Genomic DNA, 27,890 nt, shown 5'->3' on the forward strand with positions numbered 1-27,890 from the left:
TTATTGTACATATTGAAATTACCTTCATATATTTATCACGCCTCATTGTGTCACAAGTCACCATTTTTACAAGAACGTCTATTTCAGCTTTGCAATACAAATTTTTTTGATTTACCATGCGTTCTTTTCGAAGGGTCAAGTTATATACAATAATTATTTATAATATTATTAGTTTAATTAGAGTACTTACTGTGAAATATATCGTGTGGGTTTTTTTTTCATACTCTTGCAATTCCAACTTGTTCTGGATTACGCACTGTATTATTTTATCCAGTGCTCCGCTTCCTCGTTCGTCTTTGTATTACATCGAAAAGTTTCAGTGTTAACCTCGACGTAGTTAAAAGATATAGGAAAATGTTTATCAAGCAAATGACGCCCACGCGTAAACGACCGTTACAAGCAAACGACAATGCACTCGATTGACACTTGGGGGCAGCACCGTCGCCGCGCCGAGCCGTACGCACGCATACAACTACACTCAAAATTTGCATTTAAAAAATCGTAGGTAATAATAATATTTTTCATATAAATAAAGTTGAAATCATCGACATTATACTTTAAGTAGGTCAACAACAACAGCAAAGGTGACCTTCGTGTCACTCTCGCATTAAAATAAACAAACAACTTGCATTAAAATAATTCGAATTAGAGATAAATATTTTAAAAATAGACAAAGAGGTGAATGACATTTGCTATTTTTAATGAAGCATAACCTTGAATTGTCTGGATGCATCTAGAAATATTTAAAAAAAATACCAGTAACTATGCGACAGCGGTCGTAAACGGTCGAATAAATTGTTTTGTTACATTTTTCTCGAATAAGTGTTCTCGATATTTTTAATTAGCAGTGCATTATAAAGTGATAGTGTAATTTAGTGTATGTGTTGGAATTAAGCAGTGTATAGTTCAAATTAGTGTTTATAGTTAAATTTTGTGTATGCAAGACCGTTGCACCACGTGTTTTTCCACGGCGTCCCTTCTAGCGCGGGCCTCGCGGGGGGCGGGGGGTGTGACGCCGCGCTGTGGCCCGTCAGGATATTTACAATTCTATGCATCGTCCGCTTGAAAAGGTAAAGTCTTTCTAATTTTCTGTGTCCTTCGAATATAGTTAGCCCTTTGTGCTAGAAAGTCGACAATTGGTCGACATCGAATTCCAACCGTTGCACTCATACGTCGACGAAACTTTCAATGCATTTATTGGCTTTGTGTTGGAGCTAATTTTGCCAATTTAAATTTATTAATAGTAAAAACACTTGTGGTAAACACATTTTAGTAATATTCAATTTTTAACTTATGCGAATCACTCAATAATAAGTTTATTGTAAAATATTTCATCGTAACATGGCCGTTTCGCGTGGTGTTAAGACCAATAATTGACACCGATAATTTACGGTGTCAATTAAACTCATTTTTTCCTTCGAAGGGTATCTATATTTTTATCATATGGGATTATATGCTTTAATTGTGTATAATTCTTACTTAATATTGTGTGTCTGTTATCAAATAAAAACGATTAGAAAAAAGAGCGAGATGCAAGCAGAGCTCGCTATTTCGCTCGCATTATTCAAATCAGCGATTGACAACTATCGACATTTTTAGCGGCAACTCAAATAATAACATTAGTCTTTTCGAGCTAGTAAATTACTAACAATTAGTAACCTGTGTTTTAATTATTTATAAATACATATATTGATTTATTTTTAAAAATTATACATATAATTTCGAATGACGATTTAATAATGGATGTTTAAGAAAGTGACGATCAATTTGATATTAACCGTGTTATTACTACTGTGACAGTAATAGTAGTAGGAATGATATCTAACCACTTAAAAGAAGATGGATTATGCCAATATTTGATGCAAATAATGAATACGAATCTTATTATAATCTTAAATGTCGTATGGTGCGCCAAGTAAAAATTGTTAATCTAATATAATACCTCTGCACCAAGGGATCCATTTACTGTCCAGATACCCAGAGACCCGAAACTATAGAATAATATATCAATTTATAAAAACACTAATCAATTTACTAAGAGAGATTAGCATAATAGTTTATTATTATTATTTTTAACCTTATAAAAATATTGTTTCTGAAATAAGTTTAAATTTATATGGTCCCCTTTTAAAATTGTAAATTCTACAATTTTTTTTATATAATTTTCATTTTAATTTTTAATTTCATTTATTTTATACACTTTCTGGATTGACAGTGCAGCAAGAGCATTTAGTATGATAAGACTATTTCTACCAATTTTAAATCTTATACAAGTTTCAAGTTTTAGAATAATCTTTAAATGTAATCATTTTTTATGATAAATTTAATTATTTTTTTAAAAACTGTTTTATTAAATTCCTAAATATTTTGGTATGTCCAAATATGGTTTTAATTTGAAATATCATTAGGGAATAACAGTATTTTCATATTTCCAAGGTATCGGGTTTTGTAATAAGAAATTACATTTTTTTCTTCCACTGAAATTAATGTATAATTGTCAATTGGAGTTTGGTAAGTCTTTTTAGGAGATTTGATCTTTTCATTGAGCATTGTTTCAAAATGTTGTAGTGCTTGTTTTGCAAAAAAATTAATTATTCGATTTTAGTGATTATTTTTAATATTTTTTCTTAAAAACCACAAGATTTTATGTCTATTTTTATCTTCCAAATTATAATATCTAAAAATATTGGGGCGATATTCAAAGCTAGTTATGGATAAAAAGGGTATTTTGTCAAATATTGTAAATATTACAGTATTATTTATAGTAATCCTAATCTCCCTGATGTATATCATATGTATGGAGATGGGGAGCCATACTTTCGTATGTACGTAATGATTAATAAATAATAATGTTTTCATTTACTAATCATTTTAATCGTCATTATGCTCTGGCACATAAAATACTAATTTTACCGCCTATATTTCGTGAATTTTAATTCTTTGTAAATTTCCCACAATTTACTTATATTTTATATTTCTAATTCCTAAAATATTCATTACTTGATATTCTCTAAGTATTTTTGCGCTCTTATGACGTGCTCTCTTTTTTAAGCGCTCATATATCTCTGCGCATTTGACGCACGCTATTTTGTTACAACGCTACTTTGGTAAACGCTCTTATGACGCAGCGCTTATATGACCGCGCTCATTTGACGCACGCTCTTTTGACCGGCTGCCGTTAACAACAATGTATGTATTTATATATTTTATATACACACATGATTTATTCATAACAACATTAATGTATACATTCTATGAAATTGAATAATGGCTGTCGACACTGAAAATTTTATTAATATGATTTTATGATTTAAGTTAAACTCTACTAAATATTTTTTCTTTAAATAATAGATTTTGAAGCTTAAAAAAGTATTTAAATATATATTTAAACCTAAAAAAGTATATTACATTAAAAAATATGTATAATTATGAATTTTGTTTTTCGCATTTGGAAAACAAAAAGCGGAGCTTCAATAAAAAAATATAAGTAAGAAGAGGGGCAAGGGTCCCTAAACTTTAACCGTGGGATTAAAATTTTGATTAAAATTAGTACTTCAATATTAATTATTGTCTGTTACAAAACTATTATGGTTGATGCAATTATCTGTTTTAAAATATTTGTACAATATCGGATAAATAATTTAAGATTATTATAAGTTAGGATTATTTTTTTACATAAGATAGAAAAAATGGCGAAGAAATATTTCAGAACCACTTTTGTTTTGCCTTTTGTTAGTGAGCGTGGGACAATTTTAATATATAAATTAGCTTATCGTAAAAACACGTAAAACGAATCACCCGTTCCAATATATTGTTGATAACAAGATTGTGTTTCTACTATGAGTCAAAGGATTAACAAACTCAAACCATTGGCAACTCTCGCGGATTAAAAACTTCATTCTTCTCAGCTCATTAATTACCTAATTAAATAATTTATTCTGTGTAATTGGTATCAAAGTTGCATTGGAGTATTTAAAAAATCTGTACACATCTCTTGCTAGAGACCCAACCATTAACCGATGGATAATCATAAACCATTGACGGTAATTAATAACAATAGACTTAAATGCTGTTTTTTGGTATACGACTGTGTGTATTTTAGCAAATACTCCCATTTTATTTTTTATTAAATGGCAAATGTTTCTGTCTCTATTCAGGATGCCGAAACGAAATGTGTCATAAAATCTTACTGACTGTTAAATAGGGATTTCTTGTCCCTTTTCGAATCACCGCTCTCACTACTAACTAACCTTTTCTCTTTTACTAAAACTATGGTTAAATTCTTTCAATACGGGAATTCAAATAGACATAGTATTATTTTCAGACACGATATACATTGAAAAACATTAAGGTTCACACAAGATTCAAACCCATGTCTTTGGGTATTAGTCAACATTTATACTACTTGTATATCGTGTAAGTACATAAAACAAATTAACTATTGGAAAGAGTGGCGTTTGTGAGTCTGTTTCTATTTTGTTTTAAACCAATTTCTTAGTGGAAAACAAAACTCGCATAACAACATGGGATTTATCCCAGACAATTATTGAATTCGAAACATCTAGTAAACTAATCGCCATCAAATTATTATTTATTAATTAATTATTATTCAAGTGACACAAATTAAAAGATATAGACGGCAACAATAATTATGGCATAAAATTTTCTTACAGCACTCGGCAAATCTTCCGATCAGGCCCGAACCCGTCAGGATCGCAAGGAAATGAAACGTTCTGTTTGCTCTTCCGTTTAATATCGTCTCTGTCGGCAGGATTAAGAGGGCGAAACCCCAACAGGACGAAAATCGAACGTTCCAATATGCCGATAACGTCAATACCCAAGTATTTGTGTCTAAGTTATTCTAATGGGATTCCGCATCAGGGGGGTGTTTAGATTGGGGAGATGTTAATTGGTTAAAGCTCGGTATTTAAATCTAATTCTCAAATCCCATTTGTGTGCATAGTCTTTGTGCAAATTTGCATTGGAATTCCTTTTAATCGCGCTATTGCGCCGGATGCTGCTTCGACGATTCCAAATTGTATTTCATCATACCAATTGAGAAATATGTATTTAAAAATGGCATTTTTAAAGTTTAATTAATATATTTTGACAGTCATTGAAGTCAGCTTTATCACACTGAACGATTGAGCATCCCATAACCTTTAAATCATGGGTCAGTAAAAATTTTTATGCATTACTCAAAATATACATAAATAATATTTTTTTCTCTTGTAATATTCGATTTCAGTCGCTAAAGATCAGAATATTAAATAGTTCCAAGTATTCTTCCTAGTCCTTTGATACACAAAACACTTTTTCAGCTGTCATCCCAGTTCATAAGTGTATGTTTCGCAACTAAAACATCTTGTTTCTTCAGATCTATTTTTTTCTTCTATTATTGAGGTATAAAGAAGCTCATATTTTACATCTTGTTTCTCTGATCGATAATTAAAAGAAATTCTCGATCGTGTTCAATCATGAAAATACTTTTAGCTTTCGCCTATAAAACCACAGTTCAAAAGCTTTCAGTCTATTAATTGTAATAAATTGTAAAATATATATCACGTATCCATACAATAGCACTGACCAGACATAGCATTTAACGAATCTAATTTTTGCCTAAAGATGTAAGTGCTTGTTTGTGAGACTAACCCTAAATTGTAAAAACTAGCTTTTGGCAATATCGATACTGCACCTAAACATGTTATTGTTATTACTTGCCAAATGCTTTCTCCTAATCTATAAGCAGATGTATACAGGTTTACGAAAGAGTGCTTTTCGTGTATCTTTCCTGAATACAAATTGTTTCCTGCTAATAATTTATTCGCAACGTATATGATTTTTTAACAAAATTTTCAGTTGTGACTTATTTAGCTGATAAGTCTCAAGTTGTTACAGATTCAAAATATTATTTGTGTTTGTGTTTTATATTACTGTTTTTTTGGTTTCCAGAAACCAAGCGCGCGTTGAGTGCCGATAAAGAAAGCAAGCAACGTAGCTATATAACGTAGAAAGCAAAAAACTTGTTTTAAGTATCACTAAATGTGCTCTAAATGTAATATAAGCAAATCATAGAAGTGAATTCTTCAAACATATTTTTTAGACGTTGTATCTATACTTTCTTTTTCCTCGTAGATACCAAAATATATTTCCTGTTTATTAGCTTTATCTTAGGTTTCTGTAAATATATCAACGGCTACTAGTAAAATTAATGCGTGAAATTGTAACACGAGTCTAAGATTTATTACACGATTAATAGACGCTGTCCTTGATCGCGTTGGCGTCGGAAAATCAATGCGAATTCGCGACGGAGGGAAATCCATCAAGTCGGTTGTATCGCGCGACGAAGTTTTCCGCCGGGAGTGCCATTAATCACATCGGAATTGCCAGTCGTTAAAACATGGGGAATTTCCCGGGCACTTTGTTCCGAGACAAAAGAATGCAATGAACATTCGCAAGACACATTGTTGTTTGGGCACAAGCGATTTTCCTCGGCTTTTCCTAGTCGGTACATAGTTTTCCAGCTGTCTGGCCCGCTCTTTCTCTCCCTCTCTCTCGCTGTGTATCGACTCGCCGGTGACAAATTGTTTTTAATTCAATTTAAAGCGGCCGGATTGCTGCAGGGGGTGCAACCCCTTCCGAACACCAGCTACCCCATCCGCGTCTAAGGCTGTTTAGGCGGATGAAAGCCTGATATATGTATGCGATTGCTGCCCGACCGGAACGCTTTTTACTACTTTCGGCACCGATACTGTGCTCAAACAGCGAAACCTATACGGTACGTGTTGACCTAAAGCAATTTACTCGATTCATGGATGGGTGATGAAATTTAAGGGGAAATATTAGAATAAAGAAAACGTTTATTTAACCCTCACTCTTCTTATGGTGTCATGTCCGATTCCAAATGTTCGCCTCCACCTCGTCAATAACGGTATTCATTGTGTTTGCTTCCACATCTTGCACTGCACAAAATAGGTCATCAGCTATATATACTAGCAAATATTGTATGATCCTGATTTCTCCTAATAATTTTTTTAAGATCGTATTATACATTTTAGATTTTGTATCTCAAATATTTAAGTATCTTATGATTATTTATTAAAAAAGATTTAGACTATTTATCATCGTGTGCTATTTTTGCATACTAATTATTAAATTTAATCGCTAATACTATTTTGTGTTTAAATGATAATTTCACTAGCAATAATCAGTTTTTAAATAGCATTATTCTTTTGACACATATAAAGTAAAAATGATTGCCTAAGTCAAAAATAAAATAATTGGGTAATTGTATTCAAAGTTAATTTAACTATTTTATGCGTATGAAATAATAAATAAAATATCAAATGAAATCATAATATTGATAGATAATTTAAAAATCGAATATAAAAAGCGTTAACCTTAAGAACAAATGAAAGTTAAAAAATATTATTCTACTGTTACGACCATGGTAAATGGAAGGAGATTACTAACCTCAATAAAGAAACCCAGATTACGATACGAAGAAGCTTTTGCTTGAATAACGCTATCAGTAATAATCTAGTCTGGGTAGATAAACCAAAAACCAAAATCATCAGTAATTGTCACATTAGTTATATGAAAATTACTACAAGAATAATTCTAGACTGAGTCAAAAAAATTTAATTTTAATTAATAAAAATATGAAAGATTCTCACATATGTGCTACTATTGTATGATATATAAAAAACGAAAAAATACTTCAATAAATTCTTAAATTAAAATATTACCTGAGTGTTATATTATTTTATGTACAACAAAGTTTATTTGTAGACTTAAATCTGTCTGATGAATCAAATCGTTTCTGAAGATTGGGTTTAACTCTAGATTTCTCTAGAAAAGGGAATCGGCTGCTTTCTCGTTCCACTCCGTCTCTGTCTTAGGTCGGCGTAACTCCATTTAATTAATGAGAGTTCTGGTGATCTTTCTCGTGTCTCAAATTGAGGTTGTGTATGTTTATGATTAAGTGCTGAAGCAATTCCGAATGCAAGTGGCAGTATATGGGATATATATACGCTTTTATACGCTTGGTCAGTCTAGAAGGAGGTATTTTGATCGCCCACTTTAGCCGCAATGACCAATTCTGAATATTTAAGGATGAGTGAAGATTTGACAGTCTTACACTTCAATATAGGACATTTTTGTGATCTGACGTTTAACGATGCTTTTAGTTAATCTCTCTACTGCCACATATGGTATGCGCTGGTAGCTGTATATAGTAAGTTTTTTTTATCTTAAAACTTAAAACCCAGGGTTCAAAATTAATGAAAAGTCACATACTTTTCATTAATTAAAGAAAAAAACGCCGTCACAGTGGGAACGTTTGGTAACGAGCGTTCCCAATGCGACGGCGACGGCACGATTTTATTGCTTTTGACGTGGATTTATGACTTCTGAGAAGTGATGATTGTTTTTTGCGCTTTTCTATTGATTCAAATTTTTGTTTGTAGTGCTATATTCGATTCTCACTCGTAATATTGTAATAAAAAGTCTTAACATAAATTTTTAGGGGGCGTAGCCTTAGGTGTGGTTGACCTCGCGGCCAATGAGACTCTTCGGTTAATCCTATTAGATTGTTTTTTAAGTTATAATTACAATTTTGACTATGGACGATTACGGCGTGACGTTTCTCGCGATGAAAGTGTGCAGGTGATGATGTCTCAGGGCTTTGAGGATGCGCGCGGAGAGTGTTAGGTGTGATCTTAGGGCACTTGGCTGGTTCTTCCGGATGGCTGCTGGTAGATCTTGGCTCTCTGGTCGTCTGCGTTGCTGGCTCTGCTGTCTAGTGATGTCTCTTGTCTCGTGCCTCAGCCGTCTCTTGTAGTGCCGTGGACCGTCTGCCCTCTCCTCGTCGGAGTCCGGGCTTATATCCTTTAGGTAGATGCACGCTAGCTGGCCAATCACGATTGTGCATCAACCTCCTAGCCAATCGCTGCAGTGCCTTCTTAGAATTCGAGAAATCGGATGTGTATTTCGAAAGCCAGTTTTTTGTTTGGCTCCAGACTTTCAAATTCTAAGGAAAAGGTTTGCATTGTGTTGATTGATTGCGTCCGTACCGTTTTTTCACAAAAGATATTCTCTTAACGACCCGTGTTGAGTGGTCAAAAGAAGTCCCTCTTGTGCCATGATGTTTGTCTCATTGTTAATGAATGAACGTTTTTGGTCACGGTCATTAAATTTAAATGTGCCTAAATGTGTGGTCGCCACAAATTTATTGATAATTGACGTTTTCACCGCGGTGGCACGATTTTATTGCTTTTGATCTGGACTAGAAATTCACTATATGGCAACACTAAGCAGCAAAGAAAACACGACTACTTATCAAGTTAATATTATGTGTAAATATTTTCAATAATTTTTAATGCCTAATTAAAATATTTCGCATAAAATATAATTTTAGAAAATAAGTCGCAACGGTGGCCAAGTCTTATATTTATTTATAGCATAGGATGGATTAAATCGAACCTATTATTATTTATTCAAGAAATTATATTACTATGTTAAAAATTATATAAAATGCCATTTTTGTCATCAGGACCAGGACCCAGATTCGCTCTCGGCGGCCCTGGTCTTTTTACATTTTCGCGTTTTTGTTAAAAAATTATATCCTTACTTCATCTATTTCCCTACACCCATTGCCATAGCTTCGAGACAATTATTAAAAGTATCGAAAATCTCTATTTTAGTCATTTTTTAGAGATATTAATCGTGTATAGCTTTTCGGGACCCTTTATTGGCACTCTTATCAAAATCACTTGCATCAGTTTTTTGCTTACGAATCCCAAGATTTTTTTTAAAAAGGAATCCTTTTATTTGGATAAAAATGAAACATACATAATTTATTTCTGAAAACACAAATAAATGATTTTTTAAAGACTAAAAATATTTCAACGGTGTATACATGTATTATTTTTTAATACATAAATGTTAATTAATATAACATGTTCTAGATAGACATTACAATTATTATATATTTATATACCTAGTTGAAATGAATTATGTAACCACTCGTAGGTGTGAGCCAAAACACGTATTCCTGTCAGAGTCATCACTGTTTATAAAGATTTCGGTCATGTGTGTGGTGGTAGCTTTTTGTCCCAGTGGCCCACATGTGCGACTGCCATGTGTCAGCGGCCCACCCTCAGCAACCAGCCACCCACCCACCCCAGCCGCGTGCACAAATGGATTGGGTTTTTTAATTTCTAGCTTTATCTGTGTGAGTGTGTGTTGGGGAATTTGCGCCATTAGCCGGTCGCCGGAAGTGGCCCGCTGATTTACGGCTTACCCCAGAAATACACGGGACCTTTTGTCCGGCGATAGTGTGTGACTTTTTGTTCCGGCACTTCCGCCGGAACCGACGAGCACTTCCCGCCATCGCCATCGGTGAGAAAATATATCCCAAAACACCGCCAAAAACTTCTTGCGGCGACCTTTGCTCGCTATGACGATTACTGTGCGAATTCGTCTATAATTTTTGATTTATCACATTTTAAAAGATATATAGAATCGCATGTAAAAGCTCATATTGATAATTTATAATTAAACTTTTCAATCCAATCTTAGGATCCTGTAAATGCCGATATTAGTCCAAATAATATTGAGATTAAAACGCGCTCTATTTAAATAATTTATTTTTAAAACAACAGCTGTTTTTGTTTTAATGATTATATAACCTTTATAAACTAATTCAATGGAAAGCATGTTTTCACAGTTTTAGAAATACCACTGTGTGACGTGAGAGAGTATATTATGATAGTTTATTAGTAAAATTATTATGTCCATTCCTAACCCCGTCAAAGGATCGGAATAGAATAGTCCGCAAGGTCTCAAATTGGTTTCCCAAAAACCGGCCCCAGCTTTAAAGTGACATCTATTAATTATACATATTAATTCATAATTAACTATACATATTAATTCATAATTAACTTTCTGTCTGGTAGTTAATATTTCTATTTATTTTATATATTTATTTATTTATTTGTCTGATTGTCTAAACCAGTTGGTACAGATCTACCTTGTTGTAACGCATTGGGTTTACGCCTGTCAGATTATATTGGAAGGTTTGGTAATCCGTTTTTTCTATGCAAAAGAAGAAAATGCTGTAGAGCTTTGTTTCGTTTGTAATTATATCGTGCTTAAAAATATTATATGTTGTCACTAGATTTTGACTATACGTAATTTTCAATATTAAAATATTAAATGGTAAATGATAAAGTTACAAATATTTATATAAAAAAAAATAATTGTTAAAAGACTTTTTCATAAACACTATTGCATTAAATGTATAGATTTTTTCTCATAATTCGAATTAGAGTTTGAGTCACTTCTTATGTGGAATTTTTTCATTGAATGTTTGGCATATAGGTTTTATTATAATTGATATATTTAATCTTAGCATATAAATATATCGATTAGAAAAAAAATAAAAAATAAATATTATTTTAAACACAAAAATGTCTAGTGGCGTTAATTGCATCATCACAAAAAATGCATCATAACATCATAAGATTTCGAAACTGAACCTTACGGTCATATAGAAAGCACTTAAGAGACGTGGGCCAAGCTAATGGCTTTTAACGACAAAGGATATACCTCTCTAAAATACTAGTGCAAATTTTGCATAACCACAAGATGCATCACAGAGATAAAAAACCCAGATATATACAGTACCTGGCCATATTATTAGACCCAAACGAAATACATAGTGTTTTATGTAAAGCAGCTCAATTGTGTTTCAATTGGATATTTATTATCTATGATTTTGTTGTTTATTTTTACTAAGAAGTTTGCATACTTGCAGTCCTACTACATATGTCATTTGCTGTCCTTTTTCAGGTGTTGAATTTTTCGGAAAAAAATTATCATTAATTTTTTTTGGACTCTTTATAATACGCATATTATTTTTTAACTTTTTTCTCTCTATTTGTTAAATATTTAATAAATTATCTTCAAACTACTTCAATTATACCTATAATCTCTAATTTCTTCAACATTATTTTTCTCTGTATTGTTTCGTAAGCTCTCTTGAAAAATCTTGAGTTTCGAAATACAATTTTTATTGCTATAGAGGTCAATCGAATAAGCACAAAAAAAAATTGTTCTGTATATTCGTTTGAGCGATGCTCGTATGAGCAATCGTATTATGAGCAGTTGCCTTGTGATCAATGATCACCAAATCATAACGATTAAATTTTTTAGAAAACTTGAATTTTTGGATAAAAAATGTAGGTCAAAAATTTGCCAAAATTTGAGCTTTCGACTAAAAATAACGGGAAAAAATAAAAAAATATTTTAGATGGAAAATAACGGATAAAAAAATTATTTTGGAAAGAATAACGGGCAATGTAATCTGATTTTTTTACAAAAAAAAACAGTCAAAATCTTAATGTCAACAAAAAATGTTTTTATTAGGTGGACCAAAAAGTAAAACATTTATTTACAAGATTATATTAAATACTAATTTTAAAAAAAATCCATCATTATTAATGACCTTTTGACAACGTGTAGGCAAATTTTCAATTCCCTTTTTGGAGTAAAACTTCTAACTCAACCTCCCTTATTTTTTCTTGAGTCAATTTTGCAGCATGAGGCCTCGCGTTGTCGTTATGCAAAATTCTTGGCTAATTATTGACCAAAACAGAGTGTTTCTTTTAAATGTCATGTTTCAATCGTTCGATTTGTTTACAATACACAATCGCTGTAACGGTTTCTCCAGGTCGAAGCAACTCATAGTGTATCACTCCAGAGAAATTCCATCATACACAAAAAAATACTTTCTTTATTGTTAGGGGTGCTCGAGGGGTTTGGAACAGGTACTTTCTCGGAAGAAAGCCATTGTTTTTTCATACAGGATTATTGTATAGCACCCACTTCTCATCTCCAGTTACAAATACGTAGTTAAAATGGGTCAACTTCAAAACGGGATAAGGAATGCACAGATGCACACACATGCGGGACCCAAATTCCTTGTTTATGATCCTTTCTCAAACGGCGTAGATGATCCTGGACTGTAGACATTCTTTGTCGATAACTCTTTTATGGTCTGACGAGGATCTGACTCCACCATTGATTTCAGGACATCATCGTCTAATTTTGAGGTCGTCCTTTTCGAGCAATGTCCTTGAGGTCCTTATTTCCATTTTTATTTTATTTTTAATAATGATGACACTTGTTAAGTTTTAAAACATCACCATAAGTATTTTTGTTAACTTCTGCTGCTTCGTTAGCCTTCTTTCATTGATCGAACAAAAACAGTATATAATGGCGCAAATGCATCTCATCAATTATTGGCCTCGACATCCCTCTACCTAAGGGTAAAATTTTTTTCCAAAGAAACCATAAATTTACGGTTTTTACTACAATGATAAAAACTTATGTGATTACTAGACCAGATTTGAAAAAAATGTTTAAAAAAATTTTGATTACTTTTCGGTCCTCTTATATTTTATTATTATTCTATTTATTTTTATGTTTTTCTTTATTTTGAGTTGGTGTCCGTTGATTTTATTTATCTGGCAAAGAGAAAAGTTAAAAATAAAAATAAACATCCACAAATTAACCAGGATCAACGAACAAGAACGTGCTACGATTTATTCAGAATCAGCTTCTATTGTCAGATATCTTAAAATAAATATGGTATTGATTTTTCCTTCACGATATTTATATAATAAACTGTGTTTTTCCTTCAGATTATATGGCATTAAAAATGTCTTTAGTCACACTATTTTCGTCATCTCTACTATTTTATTAAAATAGTTCATTATTATTATGCAGCAATCAAATCTGATTAAATTGATTAAAGGATCTCCCACATTTTTAAAATAAGAAACATTGCTAATTATATATTATACATCAAATTCAGTCGAATTTACAAACAACACAAAATTAAAGGAGATGAAGATCATCAATCTTTAAAGAGATTTGCGCAGTTTATTTGCAATTTATCTTTACTGCAACGAATGATTTTGATAGAAAAAATTTGGTAATAAAAAAATAGACAAAATACTGAAATATCGGTACATCTATTCAAGCAATACTTAACAAGATTATTACGCGTTAAAATCGTTTCTGAAAAGATTGAGTTTAATTATAAATGAAATTCAGCTATGCAGTGATTTGTGGTTTTATAATAAAGAACTACAAAGAGCATGAAATCGAGACGTTTGCAAAATTTACAAGAAAATAAGTGTTTACTATTTTAAAATGAATTTGTAAAATGATAATTCTAACTTATTTGATTAAATAGCTGCGAATTGGTTTGTGAAGTTGCAAAAGCGAAACTTTTTATTACTTGAGCATCTTTTATGGATGTTGGTATTTGTTTATATATATATATATGTATATATATATATATATATATATATATTACTTTATTTCAAATAACAAGAGATACATTGTTGAAGCATCGCCGTTTATAACAATAGACGATCGGAAGAGGTAAAACTCGAGCGTGCGAGCACACAGCAAAACAAATAGTTAAAGCATAACAAGTTTACCATAATACATCCATAATAATTGTAGATAAAGCGAATTATTCCGTGGTAAATTCTCAGTTGTTCCGGCAAGTTTGTAACATCGCCCGAGGAGAATTTCCACGCCGGCATTATCCTGCAGCTCCAGGGTGGGATTTAGGCGACGAGAATTCCTTGCAACGGCTCTGCACAATCCCAACTTTGTTGCGAGCGCTCAACCAGACGCGTATTGAATTCTAATCGTGACGTCATGGAGACACTCGACGTCATGAGGCGAGACAACGCAATGCAGGACCGAAACTACCGTATTAACAACGCCCAGGGCGGTTTTGTTGAGTGTCTGGATAAACGTAGGTATATCGGCACTACATAGGATGACATAAATAATTTTTTACAAGTGAATTTTTGTCAAAAAATGAAACTAATGAGCAAATACTTGATTTAAAACAATGTCTACATTTACCTTCTTGTGATATCAAATAACAAATTATAATATCGATTTTTGTATTCAATTTATAAAATATAATATATTTTATAATTTAAGAATATTTAATTGTCCTTAAAATGGTATGGGTTAAATGTAACAATTAATTAAAAATATCATGTTTCGAAAGGATTTTAAGCGTTGATAAAGTGTAAATATAACAATAAATTTTATATAGTATATAGAATGTTTTTATCAGGCTGCTGCGTTGACGTCGTTATAATTTGATATCCCTTCCACGAAAAGTCCCTTTATCGGTCGTTTTATTTTTCAAAGCATGATAAAAATCGAAGGAACTCTTTGACCATTCACGGGTCCAATTCAGTTAAATGAACTTCAGTCAATTCGGACGAGCAAGATAGCGGGAACAATGGACACCGGGCGAGAAATGACCGGGTAACGGGAGAAAGAAATAAAAGGTGGAATGGCCGCCATTGTTACACTTATTTTGAGATCTTCCGGATAAAATTTACGACCATCGTGAAAACTGCCGAAATTGATTCGAAAATAAGAAAAAAAATCGTAAAATTAAATCTCAGCACATTATGACCGCTGTTAACCGAATGAGCAAAGATTTAAAGGTTGTACAAAACAAGCATATAAACACTTCTATAAAAAAAATAGTAAAGTTTTTGAAAATAAAGCATTAATACATTGAAAAACTCTGGATTTGATATATTTTACCAATTGTTATTGTAGATAACAATTGGTAAAATAATAAAAGAGTTTTCAATATTTCTTTATAGATATAAAATGTAATGAAAAATGACCAAAATATTGATATAATTTTGCTGTTTATTACATACATTTATTACAATGTAAAAGGGTTTATAATAATATAAAATATGTTTTAATACAGTCAGAACATTGACGGTTATCCTTATAACTAATATATTCTATTTGTTTGTGTTTAAACATACTTTTCAAGTCTTTTAAGTCCTCGGTTATCGACAAAGGGGTTAAAATATAAAGGCAAAACTTGAAATGTACAACGGTAAAGGTTTATTTAATAGGATTGACGTTGAATATTTAACTAGTTATTTCGCTACATTAATAATTTATTTACATATTTTTTTTATAGAATAACACTGGGTTTCAATGACAGTATTATCACTTATACAACCAGTTAGACACCGAAAGATCAGTTTAATAGTTAGATCAGTTGAACGTATCGTTATTAGAAAGGTCCGAAATATAATCTTTTGTATGGTATATTATGCAAAAAATAATAGAAAAAAATCATATAAGCTTTTGATTCGCAAACGATTACCTTCAGCATCCTTTGATGATTTCATAAAAACGTTTTTTTAATTATCCAGCTATTAGATTTAACGTCCACTGCATATAAACCTTTTTAACCTTGTAGTTGTCATTTGAAAAAAATGCATTATACTCAATATGTGCGTTACACATATTTCTTTTGAATTAAAAAGAACGTGCTATATGTGTTGAATACACGATTATTAAATTAACGTTTACAATATACGAGTCGTACATTTTTGTGCATTAATAAATTAATTTATGATTTATTATGTCGTAGCTCTACTAAATTTATAGACCCAAAAATAGTAATAAAATCGTCTTTCAGCACTTTATCCATGTTTGCATTTATTGTAATTTAAATAAAAAACACACTTAGCGTTATCTGGCATTTTTTAGCAAACTGCTTCGTTTTACGTGTAGCACAATTTTAAGTGCGTCATTGTTCTTTATTATATGCCGACATATTATGAGCGCCGTACCATAAAAATCTATTTTAATATAACGGCTTTAATTTGAACTTGCATTTATAGTGTGCTCGAGATCAGTATTTAAAACATCTTACGTTTTTATGCCAATCTGTATTATTTCATCTAAAAAGACATTACGACAGTAATCCATTAATCGATCGCTAAAACCCTGAAATGACATTTTCGAACAAAGCCATTGAACCGAAATCATTAATCAAATTATTTCAAGTAAAATATAAAAATAATAAAAAATAACTCTTGAATATTATCATTTTTTATGAATGAAAATTAGCTCTGATCGCATGATTGAGCGTTCGGTTCCGAAATGAATAATTGATTTCGGTTGACGTGCACGTTTCACTCTTGCAAAATTTATTTCTGATGCCCTCTTAGGTGGATAGGGAAAAAAATGAACAATTGTCAAAGTGAAAAAGAACACGGAGTAATTTTCCCTAACGGAGAAAGAGGCGAAAGCGTGTACGTTTGTTCGCGATCTGTGAGACGTATAGCTTATTTGGAAAAACACGTACCATATTCGCGATCTCTCTATTTCAATATTCAACATTTTCAGCGTGTTTACGCAGGAAGAGCCCAGGTGAAAGATAATAAATAGCTCTCAGCAAAGCAAACGTAAAAATATACCACCGGGGATATATTTTTAGAAGTAAATAAAAACAAAAACATTGTGAAACAGGTTCGTATATTGTTGAATAATAAACAGAAATTTGAATAAATAGTAGAATTAAATGTTTGGATGGCAACCTTCTATGAATTTCGGTCAGATTTAATTACATATTTATTATTTTATCTTCTAGGAATAACTCTTTCACTCTAATACATATTATTTTAGCCGAAATTTTTATTTTATTTATTATTAAAAATGTATTTTAATAAATAATTTGATTTATAAATATATATTCATTTTTTTTCTCCGTTTTATATATTCATTTTGTCTCGTCATTTTTATTTATACTTACTTATTATTTTTAATTGATTAATTGTCATGTCTGTCAGATATTTCAGATAGTATAAATTGTTCAAATCGCCATGTGTCGTCAAATTTACATTCAGGTAGTTCGGTTGCAGTTTGCGGTTCATTTTGTTTGGGTCGATTTTACGTCAGTAAGCATATACCAGGGAGAATCAGCTATCATTCGCAAAACCTTGTTTGGGAATCTCGAGATGATGACGATAGTGCAAGTTTCGGGTGTGGTAGCCCTAAGGGGCGTGTGAGTTTGCAGCCAGTAAGACGCAGGTGGAAACTAGTTAGAGTTTTATTAGATTATATTTACATATGTTGCGATACCCTATTTTGACCGACTACGTTATTCTCCAAGCGGTGGCGGAGAAGCTGGCGGCGGGATGTGTGCGTCCATGATCGTATGGTTTTAAAGCAGAAATTGGCTTTCGATACTACCGATATTTCAAAATATAATATCGGTAATAGTGGTAGATTTGTAGAAATAGTTTTGTTTAATTATGATTTTTTTTATTTAAAATAAATCTTATTGAATAAATAATCTCTGAACATTGCTTACATTTGAAAAAAGGTCAATGATCAGTTAGGGATAGCTCATTGCGATTATTAAAAAAAAATGTTATAAAGACTGTGAATATTGGAAAAAAAACATGTCCCCACAATCAAGAAATATATCACAGTTGCGATTTATAAATATTTAATAGCTATTATTTTAACGTTAAATCTGATTTGTAGAAATCAAATATTGTGAAAATAATATATAATTATTTAGAGCTTCATACAAAAAGTGACATTCAAATTGAATTCATCGAAATCAAATATGGTGCTAAAATAAAAGTATAATAATTTTGGTATTCTGGGTTTTAATTTGTACGTAACATTTTATTGATATGCGTAAGTTTGCAGAAAATATATTATCACAGTAGATTCCAACATTAAAATATAAATGTCACTATTCATAGTTCTCCTGCTGCTGTGTCCCACCCCTGCTGTTGCCATGCAACCCGAGACCATAACGCTTCCGCCATTATATTTGACTTTGGGTACTACGCAATCAGCTAGATATTATTCTCCTACTCCTTGACGCACATGTACCAAACCAATGTACGCAAGAAATTTAAAAAAGTATGATAATTTATAAAAAATATTGCTTAAGAAATTTTTGAATAAATAAAGTTTTTAATATTTTTTTTAAATTAAACAATTTTAATTAAAATTAATTTTAAAGTTAGATCGATCGGATCAAATAATTTTTGCCTAATATTCAGTTATCTAATCTCGATGTTTTTCAGCCCACTCTAACCTTGAAAAACTAGAGATTGATTCATTTGTTTATTTGGATTATTACTACTAATCAAAAATATATTTGAATATTGTGTTGCATCTATCGTAAATTTTGAAAGATTGGTGACAACAAGAAAGCCATATCTAATTAAATAGAATAATTGTATCTCCTATGTGAATAAGAGTCACTTGTACATATTTCCATACATTTAGAATACAAAAAAAAGACTCAGCAAAAATTTTTTCTGGAGCTTCAATTTTATATCATATAACTTGATATTAATTGACTTTATCTACATTTTATATCATGGATTTTCATATATAATTGAAAATCAAGATAATTCGAATATTAGATACAGATTTGAAGTAGCAGGGAATCGTTGGTTTTGTGACTTAAAATCACAGATAATAATGCATTATGAAATATTCTATAGCATTAAAGATCGTCTATCAATGTAGCATCTGTATCATCATCCGTTATTATCATTGATGCATCAATCGCTCTGTGGACTCTTGTCTCTGAGAGGATTAGTTGCGCGAATGTATATGTGTATTTGTGTTAAATTTTGCATGAAACGATTCCGCATAAGCCGAATTCCCAGCTCTGCACATGTTTACCAAACTGTGATTACAGGCATGTCACCTGGACCGGGAAATCCCCCCGCGGGGCTGTTCCGGGAACGTATTTCCGGTATACGACTCGAATAACTTCCGCGACATAATTCTTTATGATGCTACCTTCCGATTTAGAGTGCGCGTTGGGCCTGCTGCTGCGGTAATAACGGTCGTTAAATATTCATGATCGATTTGTTTCACGGTTTTTTCCCTTCGTCCCTTTCGAATGCGTAAATGCGTCGTTTTGGAGGGTAAAAAGTCGGATTGGATCATTACGTTGCGTAAACGCTTTTATGCGCGTGCATGTAAATATAATATAAAAAAGAACGGTGCATTATGATCGTTGTTAAAGATTGGGGTAAATGATCATCGTAAATATTGAATGGAATACTATTCTTTCAAATTTTGGATAAAACATATGTTTTCACATAAAGCACTAGAGATTTGCAATTTCAAATTTTTTTATGGTTTTTTCACAACAAACCTATTAGAGATTCTGATTCTTTGCTGTTTAAATCTAAATAAATGATTCTCTATTTTTATGTATCAATTCTACACTTTATATTTTAAAGTACAATTCATTGCAAAACATATTTGTAATACTTTTCTAATAATTTGTGGCGATTAGCCATAATCTTCGCGTGCAATAAATTTAAAGATTTAAAAAATTAAGTAAATTTTTAAGAGCTTAAACAAGCAAAAAATTGTTGCTAAATTTTGATTACAGACATGCCAGAAAGATAAAAATAATAAGGAAACACCAAGGAAATGACGGATGTACACATTATCATAATGTTTTAGAATTTAGATGAACTCTCTTGAGTTACTCTCTTGATAAGTTTAGAATATAATCCTGCATTTCTGTACTAGATCCACTTTAAACTAATTCAATAAGAAGAGTTTCTGCGTACAATTCTTTTGCAATTTTTTTTTATATCGATATGACATTATTGAACTGTTAATAAAAAGATTGACGTGCAACTTATTGATGAATTTTTGCACTTACATATATATGTATTAAAAAGCCATAGACCTACATAGCGAATTCTCTGTCTCATATAAACCTTTATCAAATTATATACAAGGAAAAAATCAGATGGCCTTCCCTAATGGTGAAGCAACCTTGCGGCTGTTTATCAGCCTAATGGCTACTAACTATTCAGGAGAAAGGTATTTTTCAAGTCTAAAAATGAATTAAAAAGCACAATGTCTCAGGAGAGATTGTCTGCACTAAGAAGTTTGTTTAATTAAAGTGATTAAAGTGTCAAACTGAAACAAACAAATTCTTAGATGATATTGCTTTAAAAAATCTAAAATATTTTTCAGATTTTTTTAATCTACTCTACCTACATTTGACATTTAAAGCTTTATTTATTTCTTAATATGTATTTTTATTGTGTATGACGCAATCTTATTAATAAACCCCAGAAAAATAAATTTGTAATATGTGATTGTTTTAACCCTTTATGTGCCATGGTAACTATCGTAGCACACGATCACAGTGACAGCTATTTTTAGAATAAAAAATAAAATATATGTTAAGTGTTAAACGACTTGTTAATGACACTTATAACCACAAATGAGCTTTTGGGTGCCGTTTCCGGTGTATTTTGACACTATTTGCAGCCGTTACAAATCTATAAACTGATTTCTTTTGTTATATTAGCAAACCAACATTTTTAAGCAACATAAAAATTCTCTAATAATAAGCTACTTTAGTTTATAGAAAATATTTTTGTATTAAAAAAAGAATAAAAATAACTTTTAAAATAGATTTTGTAATAAATAACTTAATTTTTTCACCATTTTTCTTAAAGAACAACGGAGTAAATCTGTTCCTTTTTGGATAGGTCAATTTTACGTTATAAATACCTACAAAGAAGTATTAACCACTCAAAATCGGTAGCATCTACATAATTTATTATGTGAATTTAATTTATTATTAATAAATGTCACTTTGCAACTAGAGATGGTTCTAAATAATAGAGCATTTTTTATAAATACAAATTTGAGGCTGCTGCCGTGGATCGAACCAGCGACCTCTGGGTTACCAGTCTATATCTTACGGATTACGCTACTTATATTAAAATATACTATTATCTATATCATAACATATATTTATCTTTATTATTCTACGGTTGTATTTAAAATGTTATTTTCTTTAAATAAATTATATACCTTTGGCATTTTAACTATAAATAAACGCTTAAGAAAAGTATGTTTACCTGGAAATTTTCTTATCTTAATTGTTTTCTATTTTTTAAATTAAATAATTCTCTGTAATTGTTTTCTGTGTTTATATACAATTTTTTCGACGACTAACATTTAAGGCGCTTTAAATCTATTGTTATTTTGTGCGCTATCATAATTTTACAAATTTTTTCTTTGATTCAATCTGTGTGACAAATACATGAGTCCCTATATTTGTCTTAATAAAATATATATTACTGGCCTTAAACCATTTTTATGTTTATAATTGTGTTAATCAAAAAATAAAACAAAATTTTAAATAAAATTAAAAAAACAAATATTATTTTTTATTAAATTTTATTTTAAGTTTGTTTTTTATTTTTTTCTAATAGCACTCTAAGCAGCTCCCTGACTCTGTAAATGCATCTATGGAAATTTCGGTCACCGGAATTTGAGCCCGACTGGTTAAAGTCGAAAGCTCGGCATCGGGTCACATGCGGGTGGAGTGGTAAATGGAAGCAACAGGCCAAAGACTCCAAAGACTTCAGCGTTGCTGGTTATTGGTTCAAGATCCACTGTATGGGAGCGTTGCTCAAACACATTGATATCTCTATTATTTTTTATTGCAGCTTAAAAAATGCTTTTCTAAGTACATTCGTCGACGCATTGCGAGAAAAGCATATCTCGGGATACTTTTTAGGAATTTTCAAAAAAATATAGTTGAATAATATTTACATTACTCTTTTTTTGCCTTTTTCTATTAAAAGCAACCAAACCAGAGAAGTATACTCTATAATAGTGCACATTTGATGAATATACAAGTCACACAGTGCCCTTGAGAACTTTAATTAAATGACAAATATCAACATTTTGAAGGCTCTATTCCGCTCAACATAGTTCACTCAAATCTTTTAATTACATCTGAACACGTTATAATATATTTCATAAATAAAATTAAGTATATAATATTAATCGGATATGGTAATCTATTATATTAACGGATGACCACGCACAAAGATTTTAAATATTAAATTAAATTTTTCTACAATCCTCAATTTTAATAAATAAATACTTTAAAGCCATCGGCGCAAAGTCATAATTAAAATTATTATTTGCTATATTATTTTTATTAATGTAATAAATAACATCATTATTATTTATTGGTGTATTATCATTACCTGTAATTGCATAAAAAATTAGTACACGTCGAATGTATGTACATATGTATCTTTTACCAAAACAAATATTCAAAAATGTAAGCCATCTTATAAGACTTAATGATCATCGGAATTAACTGACCTAATAATATTAACTGTAGCTTAATTATGCAACCTGCACTGTAATTAATATCTGCATGTTGTAATAATTACCTTGTCAATAAATCAATCACGATTGTCTCGGAATGCGTCCATAAATTACACCAATCAGAGCCATTGCTATTATTACATAATTATTATTTGCAAATCAAACTTAATATTACCATATATAGATAGCTTATATTTAAAAAACATATTCTGTACTTATTTATCTACAGTTAAACACTTATTTGCATATGAATCCGAGTAGGATTTTTACGTATGCGAAACCATGCCATATCCAGTGCAAGTCATTGAAATCGATTTTGGTAAACCGGTATGTAATGTTACGTATGGATATGTGGCAACAAATTTCTAGTGCTGTCACAAGATTTATTTGCCAGTTTTCAACATTGACAGGAATCCCATTGTATCCGAATGTGTGCGCATTTTGTCGGATCGTTTCATATAATTCATCCAATCTTGGTACTATGTAGTGTTCGTTTCGCTTCATGGATAAATGCATTTTGGCAAGTTCACAAAAGTACATACACACATGACGATTTATAAAAACAACTTTATTAATAAAAATACTACAATGTATGTCTGCTATGTCAATATAATATATATATAAATAAAATTCATGTTTTTTGCCATACACATTTAATAATATGTAAAAACAATATCTCCTTACATTTTTTCTACAAAAATCATTCCATACACAATAATATTTATAATATGAATATTACATTATTATATAATATATATTTATTTAATCGTATTTAAAAACAATAACAAATTGATTGATGATCTAAACTTACTAAACATATTATATATATTTTTTTAAATTCATTATTAACTAGCAATATGCATATTTACATAGTATAAAATATTTTTATTTTACATAACAATGTTACCGTAACATTACAATTAATAGGAAAATGTAATTTATTATTTTCACAGCGTTGCTGAAAGTCATATTTCTCGAAGCAGTAGAACCTGTGAAAGACATAATATTTACTATTAAAAAATGATTGTGTAGTTATTAAAACTTTCATATTTTCATACGTTTTCTTCCATGTTAAAGGTAACAATGGTATGAATGTATATAAGAACAGGAATTGGAAAAGTTTCTCAATATAACCCAACAACGCCTTTATAGCATATTCATACATATACAGTACTTTGAAGAGGAACAAAAATCGTGATGTCGCGCTTATAATAAAAAAAGATGAAAATAATTTTAAGAAACAACGGCAAAAAAACCTTTATTGTAATTATAAGGGATTCAGTCTACAAAGTATTATATTATAGTAATAGCTAAAATAGTCTTATATTAATAATGAACAACAAGATTCTTACCACAAAAATGTAATTATTTGATTAATATGTAAAATTAAATTATTATACTTATCATTATCATTACTTTTTATATTAAAAATTATAATAGAATGGTCGTTGTTAAATTTAACGGAGAGTGCGTAAAAGTAGTAAGCACTTATATTTCTTAACACATGAAAAATAATATGTTTGTTCTTAATTGAACTTATAAAATAATAATCTAGATTTAAATATTCAAGAAACTGCTAATAAATATTGTGGATTTTATTAAAACAGCAAATAATATATATTATTATTTATTCTTTATCAGCTGGATTATGCATAGCTCAATTTGAATTAAAATCAATAAAAATCTAATATGTGATAATTAATTATAATTTATTATAATATCACTATTTCTGATCTTACAGATACGATATATATAAAAACACCGAAAGTTTATATGGAATTATGACCTAGGTGTTTCATGTATATTTCACCGGCTAGATGTTAATATTATAATATATAAAAATATGGAAATATATAAGAATCAATGAATTAAAAATAATATTATAATGGAATCAATTTAGTCAACTCATAAACTATTAGGTAAATATTTGTTATTTGTTATATAATTATTAATATTTTTTTGTAAATGGTCTCAAATAATTTTTTTTATATAAACACTTTTGCTTTGATAAAATACCTAAAACTCATTGCAACAAAATTAAGTAAAAAAGTAATAATAATTAACAGCAATATACTTTGTACCCTTTCTATAACTATTTTATTACTTCTTTGTACCATTATAATTTAGCTCTAAATAAAATATAATCTTTTATAAAAATACAGGATTAAAACTTGTATTATTTTCTCTTTGTGGCAAACAAGTATAAAATTGTAGTTCAATGTTATTTATATAATAATCAAAACTGAGTTATTGAATTAGGAATTTTATAATACACATATAATGGGAAGATTAATTTTTTCAATTTTATTTGAGTACTATTTACGTTAAAATATAAAAATATTATATTATACAATATATTTACATTGTTTGCGTTTACAGAAAAAATAATGTAAATATCTTATCAATCCAGATTTGTAATGTATGTCATATAAAAAATCAGAATGAAACAAATTGTACTTTTGTTTTGTAATAACCTCCGCAAATTTCAATAGAAGATTTCATTATGAGTAAGATGTTTTTATCCACTTATATGCTGTATCAATTTAATGAAAAAAAATCAGCAACCATAGCAACCAAAAACATTTGTGCTGTGTATGGTCAAGTTTTACCTGTTCAACAATTTAAAAATGGTTTAAAAGATCTGGAAATATTTTCTTAGAGACAAGCTTAAAAGTGAGACACCAAAAATTATCAATGATGACCAGATAGCTGCAGAAATTAAAATCAATAAAAATATTTTGCTTCATGAGTTAACATGTAAAACAGGATATTCATGGTCTAGCATTCAATGAAGTTTAAAAAATATTTGGAAGGCGTGAAAACAAGGCGTGTGGGTTTCACACGCACTAAGCGACGAGAACAAGGCGACGCGCCTGCCTCATACTGCGAGAATCGCGTAAGAAAATATTATCTGATTATCGTTTATTTTAATATCTACAAAATAATTTAGATATAAAATACTTTTCCTTATACCAAATACGCCTAACTGGATGCATCCCTTGGTTTAGCCCGGGAAAAAACAAATTTCATTCCTTATTTATAAAAAAGAATATTATTAAGTCTGCTAATTCAAAAATATTTTAATACTTGACTATACATTCATAATATTTTTAGTCTATTGTATGTACGCACGTAAACGGTCATCAGCACGTCATTGTTCAATTACTTAAGCAAATTAATTTGAACGTTTTACAGTATAGCACGTAATTGGTCGCCAAAGTTATAAATAGCACAGATGATCATGGCAGTAAGAATGACATGTGCAAATGTCATGTCGCTATAATTCACATTTGTAAGGACTTCTTTAGATAGTCAGACATGCACATGTATTTTATGTTTTATAGTATAGATTATATATTGTGAAAAGTTTATAAGAAAAAACTATTTTTGAATTAAGATGGACGAAAGTATAGAAAGTGCATTGAAATATTAGTAAAGCAAGTCAATATTAAAACTTTGTTAATAGACTAAACAACGTTCAAATCTGTGTGTTAAGAGAGTTGAAAAAATAATAATAAATTCGGTCAAATAGTCATTTTCACGATCCTCATTCCTCATCAATGCTTACCGCTTACAGCTTACCGCTATGGGTGTGCCCAGTGGCCAGCACTAGCACCGATGCCGTTTGCGGCTTCTCAGCCGCCAGCGTTAGTTCTTGATGAGCACTGTACAGGTGATAGAGAGTAGCTTTGCACATTAGCCTCAAAGTGCCCTGCCTGAGGCTCTCCTGCTTCACAACCATCGTCAGTGTCGATACACTCTTCCTCTTGACCTTTGGCTCCTCCTGTCCCAAATCGTTCCAAATAAACTCGTAACTTGAGTCCCCATCCGGATGGGATCCCTGCGCCAGGACTTCAAAACCATCCTTGTTCATATTGTAAACGCCAATTTCGTGCTCTGAACTCATATTAAGGTTGTTAAGGGTAGGTTTCGTCGATGACCCCTCTATCGTTATTTTTGGACCGCTTTTGTGGAACGAACTCTCCGCCGGGAGCACCTCGTGCGTGGTCCCATTGTTGATCTGTAACAAAGTAAAAAAATAATATCAAAGGACAGGTACTTGTATATATAGATGTAGCTATATTTATAAGCGATTTATGATTTTGTGACTAGGTGTATTGTGTTCGAAAACAAAATATGCTTTTTATAACGAAAAATACACACACACAGATAAAAATTTACTTCGATAAATCCTTTAAAATGATATATTTTAGGTTATAAATAATACATATTATAAGTAAAAAATCAAGTTTATCAAAAAAAGAGATAAAACTTTTAATGATAAGATATGAACCATTTATCATTACGTAACTTTGTTGCCAACAACCTTTATTTATTTTCAGAATTTACGACGTTCATTAAAATTTTAAATTTCGTTTATTTATCTGTATTTTTATATTATCTGGTACTTGATATTTTTATTCTGTGTAAATTTAACATATTTATATTAAAATCATAAATATGTATACAATAAATACATTATTTTCAACTATTTATATATAGTTATTATTGTAAAGAAAATATCTGTGCTTTGACGAGAGTGAGTGAGAAGAAATGGGCGAGCAGAACGCATATAACACATGTCCTTATCTCTCACTCACTCTCGTCACTTAACACGTGAGCGAGTGAGAATGTATCTCCCCGTACGCGCCTGGTGTACAATAATATATATTATGTACACGAGTACCATAAATTCTAAATTATATTACAAATTTATTATTAAAAATGAAATGAGTTAGGCTAGGTTGGGGTACATATCACCGTAACCCAAGCCAGCCTAACCCAAGTGTTCATATGAACAACGGATTTTTTCC

The 27,890-nt window shown here is 30.6% G+C and overlaps 2 protein-coding genes across 6 annotated transcripts in view; one reads left to right on the top strand and one right to left on the bottom strand.

Moving 5' to 3' along the window:
• Positions 1-1,001: 1,001 nt before the first annotated feature.
• Positions 1,002-27,890, top strand: part of LOC148228361 (larval cuticle protein 65Ag1-like) — a 156,371-nt gene continuing 129,482 nt past the window's right edge. The window contains exon 1 of the mRNA XM_088200283.1: positions 1,002-1,070. Within this exon, the coding sequence (XP_088056409.1) occupies positions 1,050-1,070 (21 nt within the window). The 5' untranslated portion in view covers positions 1,002-1,049. The remainder of the gene's footprint in view (positions 1,071-27,890) is intronic.
• The window catches only part of LOC148228362 (uncharacterized), a 60,073-nt gene continuing 55,814 nt past the window's right edge, over positions 23,632-27,890 (bottom strand). For 4 of the 5 annotated variants that reach the window (XM_088200229.1, XM_088200230.1, XM_088200232.1 and 1 more), the window contains 2 exons: positions 26,659-27,097; positions 23,632-24,065 (listed from right to left, as the gene is read on the bottom strand). In XM_088200229.1, coding sequence (XP_088056355.1) covers positions 23,980-24,065; positions 26,659-27,097 — 525 coding nt within the window. In that variant the 3' untranslated portion in view covers positions 23,632-23,979. Of the gene's footprint in view, positions 24,066-26,644; positions 27,098-27,890 lie in introns of all 5 variants that reach the window. The other variant, XM_088200234.1, reaches the window with a different exon arrangement.

The sequence above is a fragment of the Plectrocnemia conspersa genome, unplaced genomic scaffold, assembly GCF_051122295.1.
Source record: "Plectrocnemia conspersa isolate PC_06_02 unplaced genomic scaffold, ASM5112229v1 ptg000012l, whole genome shotgun sequence".
Taxonomy (NCBI): domain Eukaryota; kingdom Metazoa; phylum Arthropoda; class Insecta; order Trichoptera; family Polycentropodidae; genus Plectrocnemia; species Plectrocnemia conspersa.